This window comes from Schistocerca serialis, chromosome 3 (genome assembly GCF_023864345.2).
Source record: "Schistocerca serialis cubense isolate TAMUIC-IGC-003099 chromosome 3, iqSchSeri2.2, whole genome shotgun sequence".
NCBI lineage: Eukaryota > Metazoa > Arthropoda > Insecta > Orthoptera > Acrididae > Schistocerca > Schistocerca serialis.
Window position 1 is genome coordinate 1,008,323,266 of NC_064640.1, and position 19,123 is coordinate 1,008,342,388.

General features: G+C 40.7%; 1 protein-coding gene across 1 annotated transcript in view; it reads right to left on the reverse strand.

Annotated features, from left to right (window-relative positions):
• The window catches only part of LOC126471460 (hippocampus abundant transcript 1 protein), a 103,869-nt gene that overhangs the window by 78,833 nt on the left and 5,913 nt on the right, over positions 1 to 19,123 (reverse strand). The window contains exon 2 of the mRNA XM_050099652.1: positions 3,822 to 3,917. Within this exon, the coding sequence (XP_049955609.1) occupies positions 3,822 to 3,917 (96 nt within the window). The remainder of the gene's footprint in view (positions 1 to 3,821; positions 3,918 to 19,123) is intronic.

Genomic DNA, 19,123 nt, shown 5'->3' on the forward strand with positions numbered 1-19,123 from the left:
CTGATATCACTTCAGTTTTACTCGATGATTTGCCGTCTATTACTATGAACTGTGACCTTCCTGACAGGAAATCACGAATCTAGTCGCACAACTGAGACGATACCCCATAGGCCCGCAGCTTGATTAGAAGTCACTTGTGAGGAACAGTGTCAAAAGCTTTCCGGAAATCTAGAAATACGGAATCAACTTGAGATCCCCTGTCGATAGCGGCCATTACTTCGTGCGAATAAAGAGCTAGCTGTGTTGCACAAGAACGATGTTTTATGAAACCATGCTGATTACGTATCAATAGATCATTCCCTTCGAGGTGATTCATAATGTTTGAATACAGTATATGCTCCAAAACCCTACTGCAAACCGACGTCAATGATATAGGTCTGTAGTTAGATGGATTACTCCTACTACCGTTCTTAAACACTGGTGCGACCTGCGCAATTTTCCAATCTGTAGGTACAGATCTATCGGTGAGCGAGCGGTTGTATATGATTGCTAAGTAGGGAGCTATTGTATCAGAGTAATCTGAAAGGAAACTAATCGGTATACAATCTGGACCTGAAGACTTGCCCGTATCAAGCGATTTGAGTTGCTTCGCAACCCCTAAGGTATCTACTTCTAAGAAACTCATGCTAGCAGCTGTTCGTGTTTCAAATTCTGGAATATTCCATTCATCTTCCCTGGTGAAGGAATTTCGGAAAACTGCGTTCAATAACTCCGCATTAGCGGCACAGTCGTCGGTAACAGTACCATCGGCACTGTGCAGCGAAGGTATTGACTGCGTCTTGCCGCTTATGTACTTTACATACGACCAGAATTTCTTCGGATTTTCTACCAAATTTCGAGACAATGTTTCGTTGTGGAAACTATTAAAGGCATCTCGCATTGAAGTCCGTGCCAAATTTCACGCGTCTGTAAATTTTAGCCAATCTTCGGGATTTCGCATTCTTCTGAACTTTGCATGCTTTTTCAGTTGCCTCTGCAACAGGGTTCGGACCTGTTTTGTGTACCATGGGGGTCAGTTCCATCTCTTACCAATTTATGAGGTATGACTCTCTCAATTGCTGTTGCTACTATATCTTTGAATTTGAGCCACATCTCGTCTACATTTGCATAGTCAGTTCAGAAGGAATGGAGATTGTCTCTTAGGAAGGCTTCTAGTGACACTTTATCCGCTTTTTTAAATAAAATTATTTTGCGCTTGTTTCTGGTGGATTTGGAAGAAACGGTATTGAGCCTAGCTACAATGACCTTGTGATCACTAATCCCTGTATCAGTCATGATGCTCTCTATCAGCTCTGGATTGTTTGTGGCTAAGAGGTCAAGTGTGTTTTCGTAACCATTTACAATTCGCGTGGGTTCGTGGACTAACTGCTCGAAATAATTTTCGAAGAAAGCATTTAGGACAATCTCGGAAGATGTTTTCTGCCTACCACCGGTTTTGAACAAGTATTTTTGCCAATATATCGAGGGAAGGTTGAAGTCCCCACCAACTATAACCGTATGAGTGGGGTATTTATTTGTTACGAAACTCAAATTTTCTCTGAACTGTTCAGCAACTATATCATCGGAGTCTGGGGGTCGGTAGAAGGAGCCAATTATTAACTTAGTTCGGCTGTTAAGTATAACCTCCACCCATACCAATTCGCACGGAGTATCTACTTCGACTTCACTACAAGATAAACCACTACTGACAGACACAAACACTCCACCACCAATTCTGCCTATCCTATCTTTCCTGAACGCCGCCTGAGACTTCGTAAAAATTTCTGCAGAACTTATTTCAGGCTTTAGCCAGCTTTCTGTACCTATAACGATTTCAGCTTCTGTGCTTTCTATTAGCGCTTGAAGCTCAGGGACTTTCCCAGCACAACTAGAACAATTTACAACTACAATTCCAACTGTTCCTTGATCCAAGCACATCCTGTATTTGCCATGCACCCTTTGAGATTGCAGCCCACCCCGTACTTTCCCGAGGCCTTCTAACCTAAAAAACCGCCCAGCCCACGCCACACAGCCTCCGCTACCCGTGTAGCCGCCAGCTGAGTGTAGTGAACTCCTGACCTATTCAGCGGAACCCGAAACCCCACCACCCTATGGTGCAAGTCAAGGAATCTGCAGCCAACGCGGTCGCAAAACCGCCTGAGCCTCTGATTCAGACCCTCCACCCGGCTCTGCACCAAAGGTCTGCAGTCGGTTCTGTCAACGATGCTGCAGATGGTGAGCTCTGCCTTCATCTTGTAAGCAAGACCGGCAGCCTTCACCAAATCAGATAGCCACTGGAATCCAGAGAGAATTTCCTCAGATCCAACGCGACACACGTCATTAGTGCCGACATGTGCTACCACCTGCAGCTGGCTGCACCCTGTGCTCTTCATGGCATCCGGAAGGACCCTTTCCACATCAGGAATGACTCCACCTGGAATGCACACAGAGTGCACACTGGATTTCTTCCCCTCCTTAGCCGCCATATCCCTAAGGGGCCCCATTACGCGCCTAACATTGGAGCTCCCAACTACCAATAAGCCCACCCTCTGTGACTGCCCAGACCTTGAAGACTGAGAATCATCCTCTGAAACAGGGCAGGCAGCTGCATCTGGCTCAGCCAGAGACAGTGCCTGAAACCTGTTTGTCAGACGCACCGGGGAGGCTTTCTGATCAACCTCCGGGGACGTCTTTCGCTGCCTGCCACGCCTTGGAACGACCTCCCAATCAACTACAGGCGAGGGCTCAGCCCCACTGCGGGCAGCAACCGGGGCAACCACTGCGGCAGACCGATCTGGGGACAGACGGGACGAGGTTGACATCCCCGTGATACCCAAGTCTGGCCCCCCACAGTGGTGCCCATTGGCAACAGCCTCAAGCTGCGCGACCGAAGTCAGCACCACTTGCAGCTGTGAGCGAAGGGATGCCAACTCAGCCCTCATCCGAACACAGCAATCACAGTCCCTGTCCATTCTAATCGATGTTTAACAACAGTTACTGAAACACGAGTCAGTGCCTAGATAACGCAAGGGAAACACACAAAGAATGTATTAACTAACCTGTACAAATGCCTAACGACTGCGCTACAATCTGCCTGAATTTACGATTACAGTAACTAAAACTCGAAATTACACCTCCTATACGAAACTCACACGCAATTTAAGTAAGAATCTACGAAGTAAACACTAAAGCGCGATGCTACAACTCTCAAATACTATAATACGCCCGAAATTTATGAATTAAACAATGCAAGTACACAAAAACACGCAAAGAAATTAAGAATTAAACTATGTAACAAATAAGTAAGCTAGGGGTATACGACTTGCTGCTGCAGCTGCTTATCCAATGGCGGCAGGGAGCTTCCTTTATATACATATATGCAGAGACAACACTTGTATCACAACAGAGTATAAGTACTGATACAACAGAGCTAGGAAATGTTCAATCAGTTAGAGCCACGGTGATCATCATTTTCTATAGTTGAGATTAGCTGTCCACTGCTTCATTTAGCTGAAGTTAATCATATCGGCACATTAATTATATCCTCTTATTTGTATTTTACGTTGAACATCCTTCGTTGTATCCTCTTTGCACACACTTTGAAATGCCATTAAAACATATGTATTTTATAGTTAAAAAGACATGTTTTGTTTAGTTTCTTTGTACACAAATATGGTATAAATAGGTGGAAGACTCTAAACAGCAAAGTATTCACCCCCTTACACACAGTCAGTTAGTGAAAATGGCATTTCAGTATCTATAATTGTTGCAGAAGTACCTGACACCACAACATTAAACTCTCAAATTACCTAATAATTTGAAAAATATGCATTTGCACTTACAGAAATAATGGGCATAGTCAAAAGTCCCCATGCAAAGAATTCCAGAAATATGACAACAAGGGCATGGTATATGCTGGGCTCTCCAATTCCTGAAGTCTGAAACAATAAATACACAATTCAGAGGGTAATATGAATAATTAAAACAACAAAAAAATTAACTATTTTCATTACTGAATTAGCTAAGAAGTAAAAAGAGCTACAGGCAAGCTGTTTGCTATACTGTAAGAACTGTTACTTTTTCTTTTCAAATAAAATAAAAAGCACCAGCACAACAAATGCATGTTCAACACATATCTACACAGAGGGTGTCCCAGGAGGAATGGTCAGTCATTACAAAAAATAAATAACAATGTACATTAAATGTGTACCATCTCAGAAACCATTCGGACCAGAGCATATGTCCATATGAAGTCTTTGGCATCAAAAGATAGTACCTGTCATATCCCTGAATATTGACCATTCCTCCTGGGACACCCCACACACAAATTTTATTTTGGGTGGCTGTAAGAACAATTAATATATACACCACCCAGTCACATTAATGTGATCACCTGTCAAAAGACTGAATAAGCACATTTTGTAGCTGCAAGACATGCAGGAAGAGAGCCAACGACATTCTGGAAGGTAGTGACAAGGATTTGGAGCTATGCCGACTCCAGTACCATGGCCACATGTGCTGAGTTGTTCCCACAGATTCTCAAGTGGGTTTAAACCTGGGAAGATTGGCAGCCACTAGAGTACGGTAAACTCAACCTGGTACTCTTCAAACCATGCACACGCATTGCAAGCTGTGTGACACATTGCATTGTCCTGCTGGAAGATGCCATCTCAAACCAAGAAGAAACAAAATGCATCTAGGGGTGGACATGATACCCAAGTATAGATGCATACTTGTGTTGAGCCATTGTGCCTTCCAGAAGGATATCACCCACAGAATGCCACAGAAACATTCCCCAGCCCATTACGCTCTCTCCTGGTTGCAGGATTGCTTTCAGATGTTTCACACCATGCACACCAATGGCCATCTGTCCCATAGAGCATAAAACATGATTCATCTGAAAAGATCATCTCCTGCCACTCAGTGGCTGTCCAGTTGCATTTGTTGACCATGAATAGCAGGCAGCATGGATGCATGATGCAGGCACCTGCTGCGGAGGCCCATATGCAGCTATGTTTGCGAACAGCTGTTGAGGAGACACTACTGACATCCCCCTTGATTTATCTGGGCAGTCACTTGCTCAACAGTTACATGTCTATCCACCTGTACATATCTCCGCAGTCATCATTCACGCCTGTAATCAATGGCCTATAGTGCACCACAGTTGTTTCGGCAGCAGTTTTAGTAGTGCCATTTTGCCATGCACGGTATACTTTAACCATGGTGTCATGAGGTTAGTTTACAAACTTAGGCATTTTGGAAATGCTTCCACCCTTGGCCCAAAAGCCAATGATCATGCCCTTTTGGATGTCAGATAAATCACTTTGTTTATGTGTTATGACAACAACTGAACTGTTTTCCACATCCTCCAATACACTTTATATACCCTCCACATCTAGTGCTGCCACCTGCCGTCTGTGACTGGTTACTGCACACTTACATCAAACACAAGCGGTTGTCACATTAATGTAACGGAAAATAAATTATATTTTAAACAAACAGATTAAAACGTTACGGCATCTTTCAAAGTAATAACAAATGGGGCTAGTTAGAACAGATGAAACTATTATGAATAGAACAAGCAAACTGTTCAAGGATTTATTATTCACAAAAGTTCTCTAGCAATATCAAATTTTGCCATAAAAGGTTTTGCTTATATTGTTGTGTATCCTACCATTCTGCTGAACATGTTAAAATTTGCCTCATATGTTCACATAACATAAACTAAAGAACTTCAAATGCTTGCAACAATTAGACCTGTGGTGAGGCTTCTTGGCTCGGCTCGGCTCTGAGCACTATGGGACTTAACATCGATGGTCATCAGTCCCCTAGAACTTAGAACTACTTAAACCTAACTAACCTAAGGACAGCACACAACACCCAGCCATCACGAGGCAGAGAAAATCCCTGACCCCACCGGGAATCGAACCCGGGAACCCGGGCGTGGGAAGCGAGAACGCTACCGCACGACCACGAGATGCGGGCGAGGCTTCTTGGAATAAGCAATTCTTTTCCTTGGTGCTAAAAAGAAATCCAATATTTGAAACCAGATGAACATAGTTAGTTACACATTAAAACTCACTGAATCCTTATTAATAAATTGAGTATCACTTTACAAAACCAAAAGCCTTTTTTTTTCTTTCCGAAGTGGGCTATACTACTTCACAGGACAAACCTTGCATCCAAGCAAGTCATCATTTGGTAACTGTAATCAAGTACTTGATAAATTCTTACTACAGCGTAAGCTCCAACTGTAAGTGCATTAGATAGTTACATTTTATGATAATCAAATGACAACAGCACTAAAGTTCTGCAACAATAAAATTTTGATCAAAGTGGACACCAGATAAACTAATATACAAAGCGTAACAATATTTGGCACCTTCAGGAGCAGATTTCAATACATGTACAAAGAAAGTAATGTATGTGCATCACAGACAGATGCAACAAGGTCCTAAACACTCTTTCCTTGCTTCATATTACTTTTTGGATTTTTTACATGGTGGAAATTCATATATCCTAAATTTAGCAGTTAGGATATTACACTGACATGTGTCATTAATGTTAGCAATATATGGTCACCAGAATAAAAACCTAAAATTATACTGACACACAGATCTGGGTTTGGAAGAAAGCGAACATTAGTCTACTACGGGCCGCATGTTACTGTGCCAATTTTCTTCAATTTCTTGGGAGTAAAAAAAACAGCCCTTGGTCCAAAAAACACTGTCTTAATTAGCAAAGTCACAAACAGATACTATTGTTCCTTTCACAAGTTGCACACGGGACGAATGCTATCTCATATGCCTCTCTGAAGTTAATCTGAAACAACCCAGGTCAAGCAGAATATTCGATGTGAGTCATTGGCTTTGGCCAGTGACACAATGTTAATGGGTGTTGTTATGTAGCCTTTTGGTGCATATATGCACTGTCTTGTTATCAGTTGACAAGCCAATGAATATGACACTGTAAAAAACTGGTTGTGGTGACAGACTGATATGCAGCTTAGCCTGAGGTAGAGGTTAGGTTGGAAGGTGACAGTTTAGCTGAGAGTAGGTCAAGCCAATGAATGTGAAATAAATAAATATGGTTTTGGTGACAGACCGATCTGTAGCTTTGACCAAGGTCTAGGTTACGTTGGAAGATGACAGTTCGATTGAGAGTTGGCAAAACCACCAAATGTGATATATATAATAAAAAATATATAATAACTGGCTGCCATTACAGACTGATCCACAGCTTTGCCTGTTTGAAAAAATTGTCAATAACATCACATTGTACTCGCCATATTGTTTATGGCATTTGACGCACGTTTCCCATGTCACTTGTCAAAGCTAAAGTTTGTGTCAGACGTTCCTCTGTATACAAATCACCCTAGGGATCCACTGACAAGATAGCATCAGAATATTTTCATCATTAATAACAGAAACTGATGGCATGATGCTATAACCAACATTTCTTGATAGTAGTACCTTAATTTCAGTGCCTGCCAATCTCGTGTGTACGACATTTCTGCATCTTCTCCTTTTTCTGCATGGATAGTTACTTAGTTTGGTGTTCATTTGTATGATGAATCATAATGATGTGAACCAAGTCATTTACAATTACATTACACATTCATTATAAATAAGGTTACATGCTGATCATTTACAATTTTTTTTATACATTTGTGAGTTGGTAATTCCCATTCACTACCTTTCATACATTACAAAAAAGAAAGTCTTCTACAGAATAGAAGTTGTCAAGGAGAAACTTTTTCACTTTATTTCAAATACAACTTTGCTGTCTACGATGCTTTATATCATTCGATAAGTGGTCGAAAATTTTGGTGGTAGCACTGGGCACCCCTTTCGATGCTAAATATAACTTTGATGTGGGGTAATGACTGTTATTTTATCTTCTGGTATTGTAATTATGTACATCTTTGTTCCTTCTAAATTCCAGTGAATTATTTACAACAAATTCCGTGAGGAAATAAATGTGCCATGAGGCAGTAGTCAAAATGCCTAATTCCTTAAACAGATATCTTCAAGATGATCATGGGTGAGCATCACATATTATTCTAACAGCTCATTTTTGAGTAATGAACATTTCCTTTCTTAAAGACGAGTTACCCCAGGATATTATTCCTGATGATTCAAAGTGCAAATGTGGCTGAACTCATTGATGTGTGGACAACTAAATTTTTTCCACTCTAGTTGTTATTTCCTCACCATGTGTTACACTAGTTACGCTTATTACTTGTGGAGTATCTCTAAATGTACGGAACAGAATATGTTGTAACACGAGACCATCGCAGACAACCATACAACAATATTTTCAAGAACATAACCTACCATTTCTTGTGTTGTTGTGTATGTATGAATGAATGTATGGACTGATTACAATACTAGAGTCATCTGCTAAAAGAACTAATTATGTTTGTTGTATATTAGATGGAGGATCACTTACATATATGAAAAACAATGCTGGAACTGAGACTGAGGCTTGTGGAATCCCATAAGTGATTACTCCCCCAGTTATAAGAATATCACCTTCTTATATTGGTTGAATGATTAAGTATAGATTTCTGCATTCTTTTGGTTACATATAACATTATCCATTGGTTGGCTCTACCATCAACCATAAAACCTCAGTTTATCTATAAGAATACTGCGATTCACACAGTTGGATGCCTTAGACAGGTCACAAAAAATACCAATTGGTACTATTTTGTTATTTGATGCTTATAAAATTTCGCGAGTGAATGCATAAATGGCAATCCCAGTTAAGCAACTCTTCTGAAATCCACACTATGAATTCTTGTGAACTATTCTTAAAAACATTTGGCCTGGAGTCATTAAACATTCTAAATGATTCCCACGAAGGAATATCTACACTGTAAGGCACTGCATTATTTAACTTAACTAACTGTGCATTGTGATTAGAAAGCATTTGTTACTGGATACACATTATTTTCTTACTTTGAGCTTTACCAAACAAAACATTATCAATTATGGTTCTACTGCATTTATCCACCCATGGTGGAAAGTTAATTACTGAGATAAAATTGTAGGATGCAAATAAAGTTTCCAGATAATTTTTCCACTCAGAATCCTTTCGAAAAACTACACTGAAATCACCACAGGCTTATTAACTGCTTGTTGCTGTCTGACACAAAGCATAATAAGGAATCCAAATTTCTCATAAACAGTTCAAAATTTCCCAGTGGTAATCTATATGGGTCATTCTCACAAAAGCGGATCTTTTGATGAAAAATTTTCTAAAAATAAAATGTATTCAAAACATTTATTTAAAAAAATGGTGGAATAATACTTATGAAACTGATTTTTTCTCAGTTTGTTGTTGTTGTTGTTGTTGTTGTGGTCTTCAGTCCAGAGACTGGTTTGATGCAGCTCTCCATGCTACTCTATCCTGTGCAAGCCTCTTCATCTCCCAGTACCTACTGCAACCTACATCCTTCTGAACCTGTTTAGTGTATTCATCTCTTGGTCTCCCTGTACAATTTTCACCCTCCACACTGCCCTCCAATACTAAATTGTCGATCCCTTGATGCCTCAGAGTATGTCCTACCAACCGATCCCTTCTTCTAGTCAAGTCGTGCCACAAATTTCTCTTCTCCCCAATTCTATTCAATACGTCCTCATTAGTTATGTGATCTACCCATCTAAACTTCAGCATTCTTCTATAGCACCACATTTCGAAAGCTTCTATCCTCTTCTTGTCTAAACTATTTATTGTCCACGTTTCACTTCCATATTGTCCACGTTTCACTTCCATACATGGCTACACTCCATACAAATACTTTCAGAAATGACTTCCTGACACTTAAATCTATACTTGATGTTAACAAATTTATAAACTCATTTACTACTTTAAGCATCGCATTTTCTAATCTAATTCCCTCAGCATCACCCGATTTAATTTGACTACATTCCATTATCCTTGTTTTCCTTTTGTTGATGTTCATCTTATATCCTCCTTTCAAGACACTGTCCATTCGATTCAGCTGCTCTTCCAGCTCATTTGCTGTCACTGATAGAATTACAATGTCGACGGCGAACCTCAATTTTTTATTTCTTCTCCATGGATTTTGATTCCTACTCCGAATTTTTCTTTTGTTTCAATTACTGATTGCTCAATATACAGATTGAATAACATCGGGGATAGGCTACAACCCCGTCTCACTCCCTTCCCAACCACTACTTCTCTTTCATGCCCCTCGACTCTTGTAACTGCCATCTGGTTTCTGTACAAATTGTAAATAGCCTTTCGTTCCCTGTATATTTTACCCCTGCCACCTTCAGAATTTGAAAAAGAGTATTCCAGTCAACATTGTCAAAAGCTTTCTCTAAGTCTACAAATGCTAGAAACTTAGGTTTGCCTTTCCTTATACTATTTTCTAAGATAAGTTGTAGGGTCTGTATTGCCTCACGTGTTCCAGCATTTCTACAGAATCCAAACTGATCTTCCCTGAGGTCGGCTTCTACCAGTTTTTCCATTCGTCTATAAAAAATTCATGTTAGTATTCTGCAGCCGTGGCTTATTAAACTTATAGTTAGGTAATTTTCACATCTGTCAACATCTGCTTTTTTTGGGATTGGAATTACTATATTCTTCTTGAAGTCTGAGGGTATTTCGCCTGTCTCATACATCTTGCTCACCAGATGGTAGAGTTTTGTCAGGGCTGGCTCTCTGAAGGCTGTCAGTAGTTCTAATGGAACGTTGTCTTCTCCCGGGGCCTTGTTTCGACTTAGGTCTTTCAGTGTTTTGTCAAACTCTTCACGCAGTATCATATCTTCCATTTCATCTTCATCTACATCCTCTTCCATTTCCATAATATTGTCCTCAACTACCATCGCCATTGTATTGACCCTCTATATACTCCTTCCCCCTTTCTGCTTTCCCTTCTTTGCTTACAACTGGGATTCCATCTGAGCTCTTGATAGTAATGCAAGTGGTTCTCTTTTCTCCAAAGGTCTCTTTAATTTTCCTGTAGGCAATATCTATCTTACCCCTGGTGATATACGCCTCTACATCCTTACATTTGTCCTCTAGCCATCCCTGCTAAGCAATTTTGCACTTCCTATCGATCTCATTTTTAAGACGTTTGTATTCCTTTTTGTCTACTTCATTCACTGCATTTTTGTATTTTCTCCTTGCATCAATTAAATTCAGTACCTCTTCTGTTACCCAAAGATTTTTATTAGCCCTCATCTTTTTACCTACTTGATCCTCTGTTGCTTTCACTATTTCATCTCTCAAAGCTACCCATTCTTCTTCTACTGTATTTCTTTCCCCCATTATTGTCAATCGTTCCCTAATGCTCTCCCTGAAACTCTCTACAACCTCTGGTTCTGTCAGGTCCCAACTCCTTAAATTCCCACCGTTTTGCAGTTTCTTCAGTTTCGATCTACAGTTCATAACCAATAGATTCTGGTCAGAGTCCACATCTGCCCCTCGAAATGTCTTACAATTTAAAACCTGGTTCCTAAATTTCTGTCTTACCATTATATAATCTATCTGATAACTTCCAGTATCTCCAGGTTTCTTCCATGTATACAACCTTCTTTCATTATTCTTGAACCAAGTGTTAGCTATGATTAAATTATGCTCTGTGCAAAATTCTACCAGGCAGCTTCCTCTTTCATTCCTTGACCTCATTCCATATTCACCTAGTACGTTTCCTTCTCTTCCTGTTCCTACTATTGAATTCCAGTCAACTATGACTATTAAATTTACGTCTCCCTTCAGTATCTGAATAATTTCTTTTATAATAAATCATATTGTGGCATAAAAGTAAAGGTTGTACATATCCACACACGACGGTGTGATTCAATGGACACAATATTTTGGTCTATGGACACAATTATAAATTAGATAACAGTTTGCACTTTCTTTGGTAAATAAAAATGAGCTTAAATTTCAATTACAAAAGTATTATTATTCTATTATAACCATAATTGGGTTTTGATTTAAGCAATATTAGATCAATAAGTTCTTTTCCATTCCATTTATACCCCCCACTTTATTTTTTTATACAAGGTGCATTCAAGTTCTAAGGCCTCCGATTTTTTTTCTAATTAACTACTCACCCGAAATTGATGAAACTGGCGTTACTTCTCGACGTAATCACCCTGCAGACGTACACATTTTTCACAACGCTGACGCCATGATTCCATGGCAGCGGCGAAGGCTTCTTTAGGAGTCTGTTTTGACCACTGGAAAATCGCTGAGGCAACAGCATCACGGCTGGTGAATGTGCGGCCACGGAGAGTGTCTTTCATTGTTGGAAAAAGCCCAAAGTCACTAGGAGCCAGGTCAGGTGAGTAGGGAGCATGAGGAATCACTTTGAAGTTGTTATCACGAAAAACCATTGCATAACGTTAGCTCGATGTGTGGGTGCATTGTCTTGGTGAAACAGCACACGCGCAGCCCTTCCCGGACGTTTTTGTTGCAGTGCAGGAAGGAATTTGTTCTTCAAAACATTTTCGTAGGATGCACCTGTTACTGTAGTGCCCTTTGGAATGCAATGGGTAAGGATTACGCCCTCGCTGTCCCAGAACATGGACACCATCATTTTTTCAGCACTGGCGGTTACCCGAAATTTTTTTGGTGGCGGTGAATCTGTGTGCTTCCATTGAGCTGACTGGCGCTTTGTTTCTGGATTGAAAAATGGCATCCACGTCTCATCCACTGTCACAACCGACGAAAAGAAAGTCCCATTCATGCTGTCGTTGCACGTCAACATTGCTTGGCAACATGCCACATGGGCAGCCATGTGGTCGTCCGTCAGCATTCGTGGCACCCACCTGGATGACACTTTTTGCATTTTCAGGTCGTCATTCAGGATTGTGTGCACAGAACCCACAGAAATGCCAAATCTGGAGGCGATCTGTTCAACAGTCATTCGGCGATCCCCCAAAACAATTCTCTCCACTTTCTCAATCATGTCGTCAGACCGGCTTGTGCGAGCCCGAGATTGTTTCGGTTTGTTGTCACACGATGTTCTGCCTTCATTAAACTGTCGCACCCACGAACGCACTTTTGACACATCCATAACTCCATCACCACATGTCTCCTTCAACTGTCGATGAATTTCAATTGGTTTCACACCACGCAAATTCAGAAAATGAATGATTGCACGCTGTTCAAGTAAGGAAAACGTCGCCATTTTAAGTATTTGAAACAGTTCTCATTCTTGCCGCTGGTGGTAAAATTCCATCTGCTGTACGGTGCTGCCATCTCTGGGACGTATTGACAATGAACGTGGCCTCATTTTAAAACAATGCGTATGTTTCTATCTCTTTCCAGTCCGGAGAAAAAAAATCGGAGGCCTTAGAACTTGAATGCACCTCGTATATTATACAAAATAAATTAACATTTGTTTAAATAAATTTTTTCCAGTTAAATTTATTTTTGTTATAAAATATCTTTTGCAATACTTATAGATTTTTAGACCAAAATAAAAGTAAAAAATTCAAATTAATTTGTAGTAGAAATGTTATTCTTTATTGTACTTGTCAATATTTACTAGTGAATGTTGTTGCTTCTTATTCATAGCAGGCAGTTCTAATTTTGTGATCATGTCTGCTCTATATACATTATAAGAGCAATCAAATTTTGGTACAAGACGATTGTCCTTTAATTTGTGAAGGTATGTAACACTATACTTATTGTCACTAAATTTGAAATCAATCATAGCTGCATATTGTTTTCAGGTTCAATTCACCTGCTTATTTAACAATTACAAAGTTGTTGACTTTAAATTGGGATTCCTGGGAACATGTATTGTCCTAAGGAGGGTCCTCATTTTGTGCCAGAATAAACGTCACTGTGACCCAGTTTTTTTCTTGTTTGATGACCTGAGACACTTGGTAAACGGATATCAATTTCATGAAATGTAACTTTGGCAAGTGTTTCATAGACTACAGTAAATAATAATAAAATTCTTTTATCAGTCACGTGCTCCTATGCATTTATACACTCCTGGAAATTGAAATAAGAACACCGTGAATTCATTGTCCCAGGAAGGGGAAACTTTATTGACACATTCCTGGGGTCAGATACATCACATGATCACACTGACAGAACCACAGGCACATAGACACAGACAACAGAGCATGCACAATGTCGGCACTAGTACAGTGTATATCCACCTTTCGCAGCAATGCAGGCTGCTATTCTCCCATGGAGACGATCGTAGAGATGCTGGATGTAGTCCTGTGGAACGGCTTGCCATGCCATTTCCACCTGGCGCCTCAGTTGGACCAGCGTTCGTGCTGGACGTGCAGACCGCGTGAGACGACGCTTCATCCAGTCCCAAACATGCTCAATGGGGGACAGATCCGGAGATCTTGCTGGCCAGGGTAGTTGACTTACACCTTCTAGAGCACGTTGGATGGCACGGGATACATGCGGACGTGCATTGTCCTGTTGGAACAGCAAGTTCCCTTGCCGGTCTAGGAATGGTAGAACGATGGGTTCGATGACGGTTTGGATGTACCGTGCACTATTCAGTGTCCCCTCGACGATCACCAGTGGTGTACGGCCAGTGTAGGAGATCGCTCCCCACACCATGATGCCGGGTGTTGGCCCTGTGTGCCTCGGTCGTATGCAGTCCTGATTGTGGCGCTCACCTGCACGGCGCCAAACACGCATACGACCATCATTGGCACCAAGGCAGAAGCGACTCTCATCGCTGAAGACGACACGTCTCCATTCGTCCCTCCATTCACGCCTGTCGCGACACCACTGGAGGCGGGCTGCACGATGTTGGGGCGTGAGCGGAAGACGGCCTAACGGTGTGCGGGACCGTAGCCCAGCTTCATGGAGACGGTTGCGAATGGTCCTCGCCGATACCCCAGGAGCAACAGTGTCCCTAATTTGCTGGGAAGTGGCGGTGCGGTCCCCTACGGCACTGCGTAGGATCCTACGGTCTTGGCGTGCATCCGCGCGTCGCTGCGGTCCGGTCCCAGGTCGACGGGCACGTGCACCTTCCGCCGACCACTGGCGACAACATCGATGTACTGTGGAGACCTCACGCCCCACGTGTTGAGCAATTCGGCGGTACGTAGACCCGGCCTCCCGCATGCCCACTATACGCCCTCGCTCAAAGTCCGTCAACTGCACATACGGTTCACGTCCACGCTGTCGCGGCATGCTACCAGTGTTAAAGACTGCGATGGAGCTCCGTATGCCACGGCAAACTGGCTGACACTGACGGCGGCGGTGCACAAATGCTGCGCAGCTAGCGCCATTCGACGGCCAACACCGCGGTTCCTGGTGTGTCCGCTGTGCCATGCGTGTGATCATTGCTTGTACAGCCCTCTCGCAGTGTCCGGAGCACGTATGGTGGGTCTGACACACCGGTGTCAATGTGTTCTTTTTTCCATTTCCAGGAGTGTATGTACAAAATTTTAATGTTATGAACTCATAAGTGCAATAAATATATAAAACAGATACTTTTTGTAGTTTTCACTTTAATTTTTCCAATAGTATAACGTGGACAATGAATACTAGCAGTACATTCTATGCATCTTAGTCTTCTTGCCCAGATAGTTGACTTTTCTCTGAACTCCAGATTACTTTATGTATGCACACAGTTCCTTTGAACACAGCCAGCTTAGTGGGAAGCACCTTTTCAAGTTGAGTTATATCATCATGTTCAGTTTTGCAAACAATTCCCAGGCAAGATTTTTCAAGTTCTTGTAAAAAATTTCAGTATCTAGAATATCTGTACTGCAGACAATCAAATTGTAAGTAGTTCTTTTTTGAACAACCTCCAACACCATCTGGGGATCCTTTACCATGGCCTTGTCCGTCCCCCATAGCTGAGTGGTCAGAGCGACAGAATGTCAATCCTAAGGGCTCGGGTTCGATTCCTGAGTTCAGGGACTGGGTGTTGTGTTGTCCTAATCATCATCATTGCATCCCCATCGATGCGCAAGTCACCAAAGTGGCGTCAAATCGAAAGACTTGCACCCTGCGAAAGGTCTACCCGACGGGAGGCCCTAGTCACATGACATTTACATTTACCATGGCCTTTCTCAGAACACCAACACAAACTTTCAGTAGTAAACTGTCTTGCTATGGAGAGTGCAGAATGACTGACACTGCATTCAATTTTTAATTGTACAGGAGTAATAGGGAACACACATGCATAATCAGGGTTGCCACAAGTTTCCCCAAGTGAAATTCCCTGATTTCCACACAAGTTTTAGCATTTTTTTTTTTTTTTTTTTTTTTTTTTTTTAGAAATTCAGGCAAATGGTACATATGCTTCATTAAAACCACTGATGTTATTTTATTTCAATAAACCGAAACACATTTGGTGACAAAAATACACATTTTGTTGGAGTCACAAGACAGATTTAAAATACCTTCATTGCTTTCAGAAATAACCTCAGAAAAAAGTAGGCGCCTCAAAAGAAATGTATAAGGTGGGGAAGAGTTGTGTAAATCAACACGATAAGTGACCGTCAATAAAATGCTGGTTCTACTATGTTTCTTATTGTCAGTTATTATCCACTGTGTTATGTCTATTATTCTACAGGTAATGTGATTTTTCTTTCAAGAAATACACGAGCACATAGCATACAAACTGCCAGCGACTGCCACAACTTTCTTCTTCTTATCGTCCATATTTTCTAATATATAGACTACTTTTGAAGTGCCAAAATGTACTACAATAAATAAAATGTCTATAAAATGCTGCACTGTACAATGTACATGCAGTGAGACAGTCGCAATTCCTGAAATCCATCGCCAAGGCCATGTCCTGCCGAGGAGCACCACAGTCCTGGGCCCATGGACAAAGCATGAAAATTCACCAAATTACACCATAGATGTGTGAGACTAGATCCGACATGCAGCACCTGCATATTAGTAGGGAACTATGGGCTTCAGATCAGCAGGCCCGATCTGTTAAGGTACCCACAGAAATGGCCTGTGATTTTGGCCCATCATGGAAGTCCACTTGTGTGGCCAGCTATTCACGTGTCACAGACACCATGCTGATGCAGTGAAACTGCGACGATCACCCAAGCAACAGATAACTTGTGCAAATACTCTGAAAATCAGTATAACAAGGGCAGGTAGTAAGTCACCGTAAAGATGACCACTGAGCCACAGACAGGCACGTAGAAAAGACAATCACACTCTCAACTAAATTTTCGGCCATTTTGTCAGAAGAAGTGAGCGCGCACACATTCACACAATCACTCAGACACAACTTGTGCTCACATGACCATTGCCTCCGGCTGCTGCGTCAACAACAGGCTCTGAGAATCAGACCCAAACAAACCACTCCTCACACCCCTCCTGCCTGTCATCGGCAGCTGCTAGGCTAGCAGCAAGTAGTGGTGGCAGCATTGACTGCAAACTGAGGGGAGGGGTGGGAAGGGCAGAAGCAGTAAGAATGAGAGAGTAGGGAAGCGGCGCATGTACTCAGCTGCACCCAACCAGTGACGAAACGTGACATCTCAGTAAACAAACAGTTTCATGCTACTGAGGCAAAAATGAGATTTTTCCAGTGGTTTTTCTTTCTTTTTTTTTTCCTGATACATTTAAAATTCCCTGATTTCCAGAACTTGTGGCAACCCTGGTAATGTAATCTGGTTTCTTGAACCTTCGAGGTAAACTGATTGTATTTCATGATGATATTTACTGTTATAATTTTCAGAGAAATCACAGTGAAGTAAAATCTCTCAGGCAAACTGTTTTAAATTGTTCTGACTATATCATATTGGTGTTCTATATTACTCTTGATATATCATAAATGATGGTGGTAAATATTTAAATTCAGGAACAATGTCGCCTATAGTAGCATTTTTTCTTCTTTGACAGTTTTTTTGTACCATCTTCATTTAATTTTTGCTAGAACTTCAACTTTTTTGGCAATCCACTGAAAAAATATTGTTTTTTCATTCTCATCAAACTGGTTCACATCTACATTAAGCTGGCATATTCCGGGTAAGTACATTCCAAACACTTTCCTTTCAGTTTTCCATTGCATGTAAGATTCTGTAGAACTTCAGTAGATGTGTTTTCCTTTATAATTTTTAGTGCATTTAATTTCTTTACTAACAAATAAAAGTCTGTACGAACTTTACAAAGACACGTGTTTCGGTTATTGCAATATGGTGAAACAATCCAATAGGGTCGAAGTTTACAATATGTTGCATAAGACATCGTGTAGTTTTTTCCAGAAATAAGTTCTTTATGGAGACTTTTCAGTCTATTATTTAATAAACAATCTATTTTTTCTTTTTGTTAAGGTTTCTTTCTTTCCAGCAATTCTATGACATCATTACGTGTGTTACTCAACGTAGTAAACTGTGAAGTTGCTAAAGGCAGCTTATCATTTTTATAATGTTATGTGAAGTAAAACTTCCAATAGCTTTCATTAACTTACATCTTTGGATAATTTTTCCATTGACTTTTTTAAAGTTTCTTTTCATTTTCAAGGGCATGGTTTTATCAAAATTTTTCTGAATTTGATTCTTTATAGCTTCACCTAACAATAATCCTCTTGTAACTAGTGGTGAATGCTTTTTCCCCCTTTTAAATTTTTTCCACATTTTTCTGCGGAGTATCTTCTGTTTTCTTGAGAAGTCTTTCATACTTCTTTTTTTACCTCTCCATTTTCTTTTTATATTTATTTTTCTCTTTCTCTAATTTTGTTATTTTATTTTTCAGACCCTGTCCACTTCTTCTTCTAGTTTTCTTTCACACAACTCTCCTTACAGACATTCCTTCTTTACTTGGTCCAGGAAGATCTTGCTGACTTAACTTTTTCATTTCGTCCAGCAAAATCATATTCATGTGGTTCTGTACTGTGAGTATATTCTTGACCATCTCGAGATTTGTTCCTTTTCGCATTTTTGGGTCCTGTCTTTCCATTCTATTCTGATCTTTCTTTTCTCTCTCTCTGTCATGACACATATTTTTCTCTTTGCAGTTTTTTCCTTGTGCAGTCTTTTTTCTCCCATTCCTCAAGTTTCTGTGGGACATTTTTAATCCTCTCCCTTGCTTTCTCATACTGGGTTGCTTTCACTATCTTCTTTTATCAATATGACTCTTATGTATTCCACAAAGTCAAGTTATTGTATAGTAAACTTTTGAGTTAAAATATTTTTACATT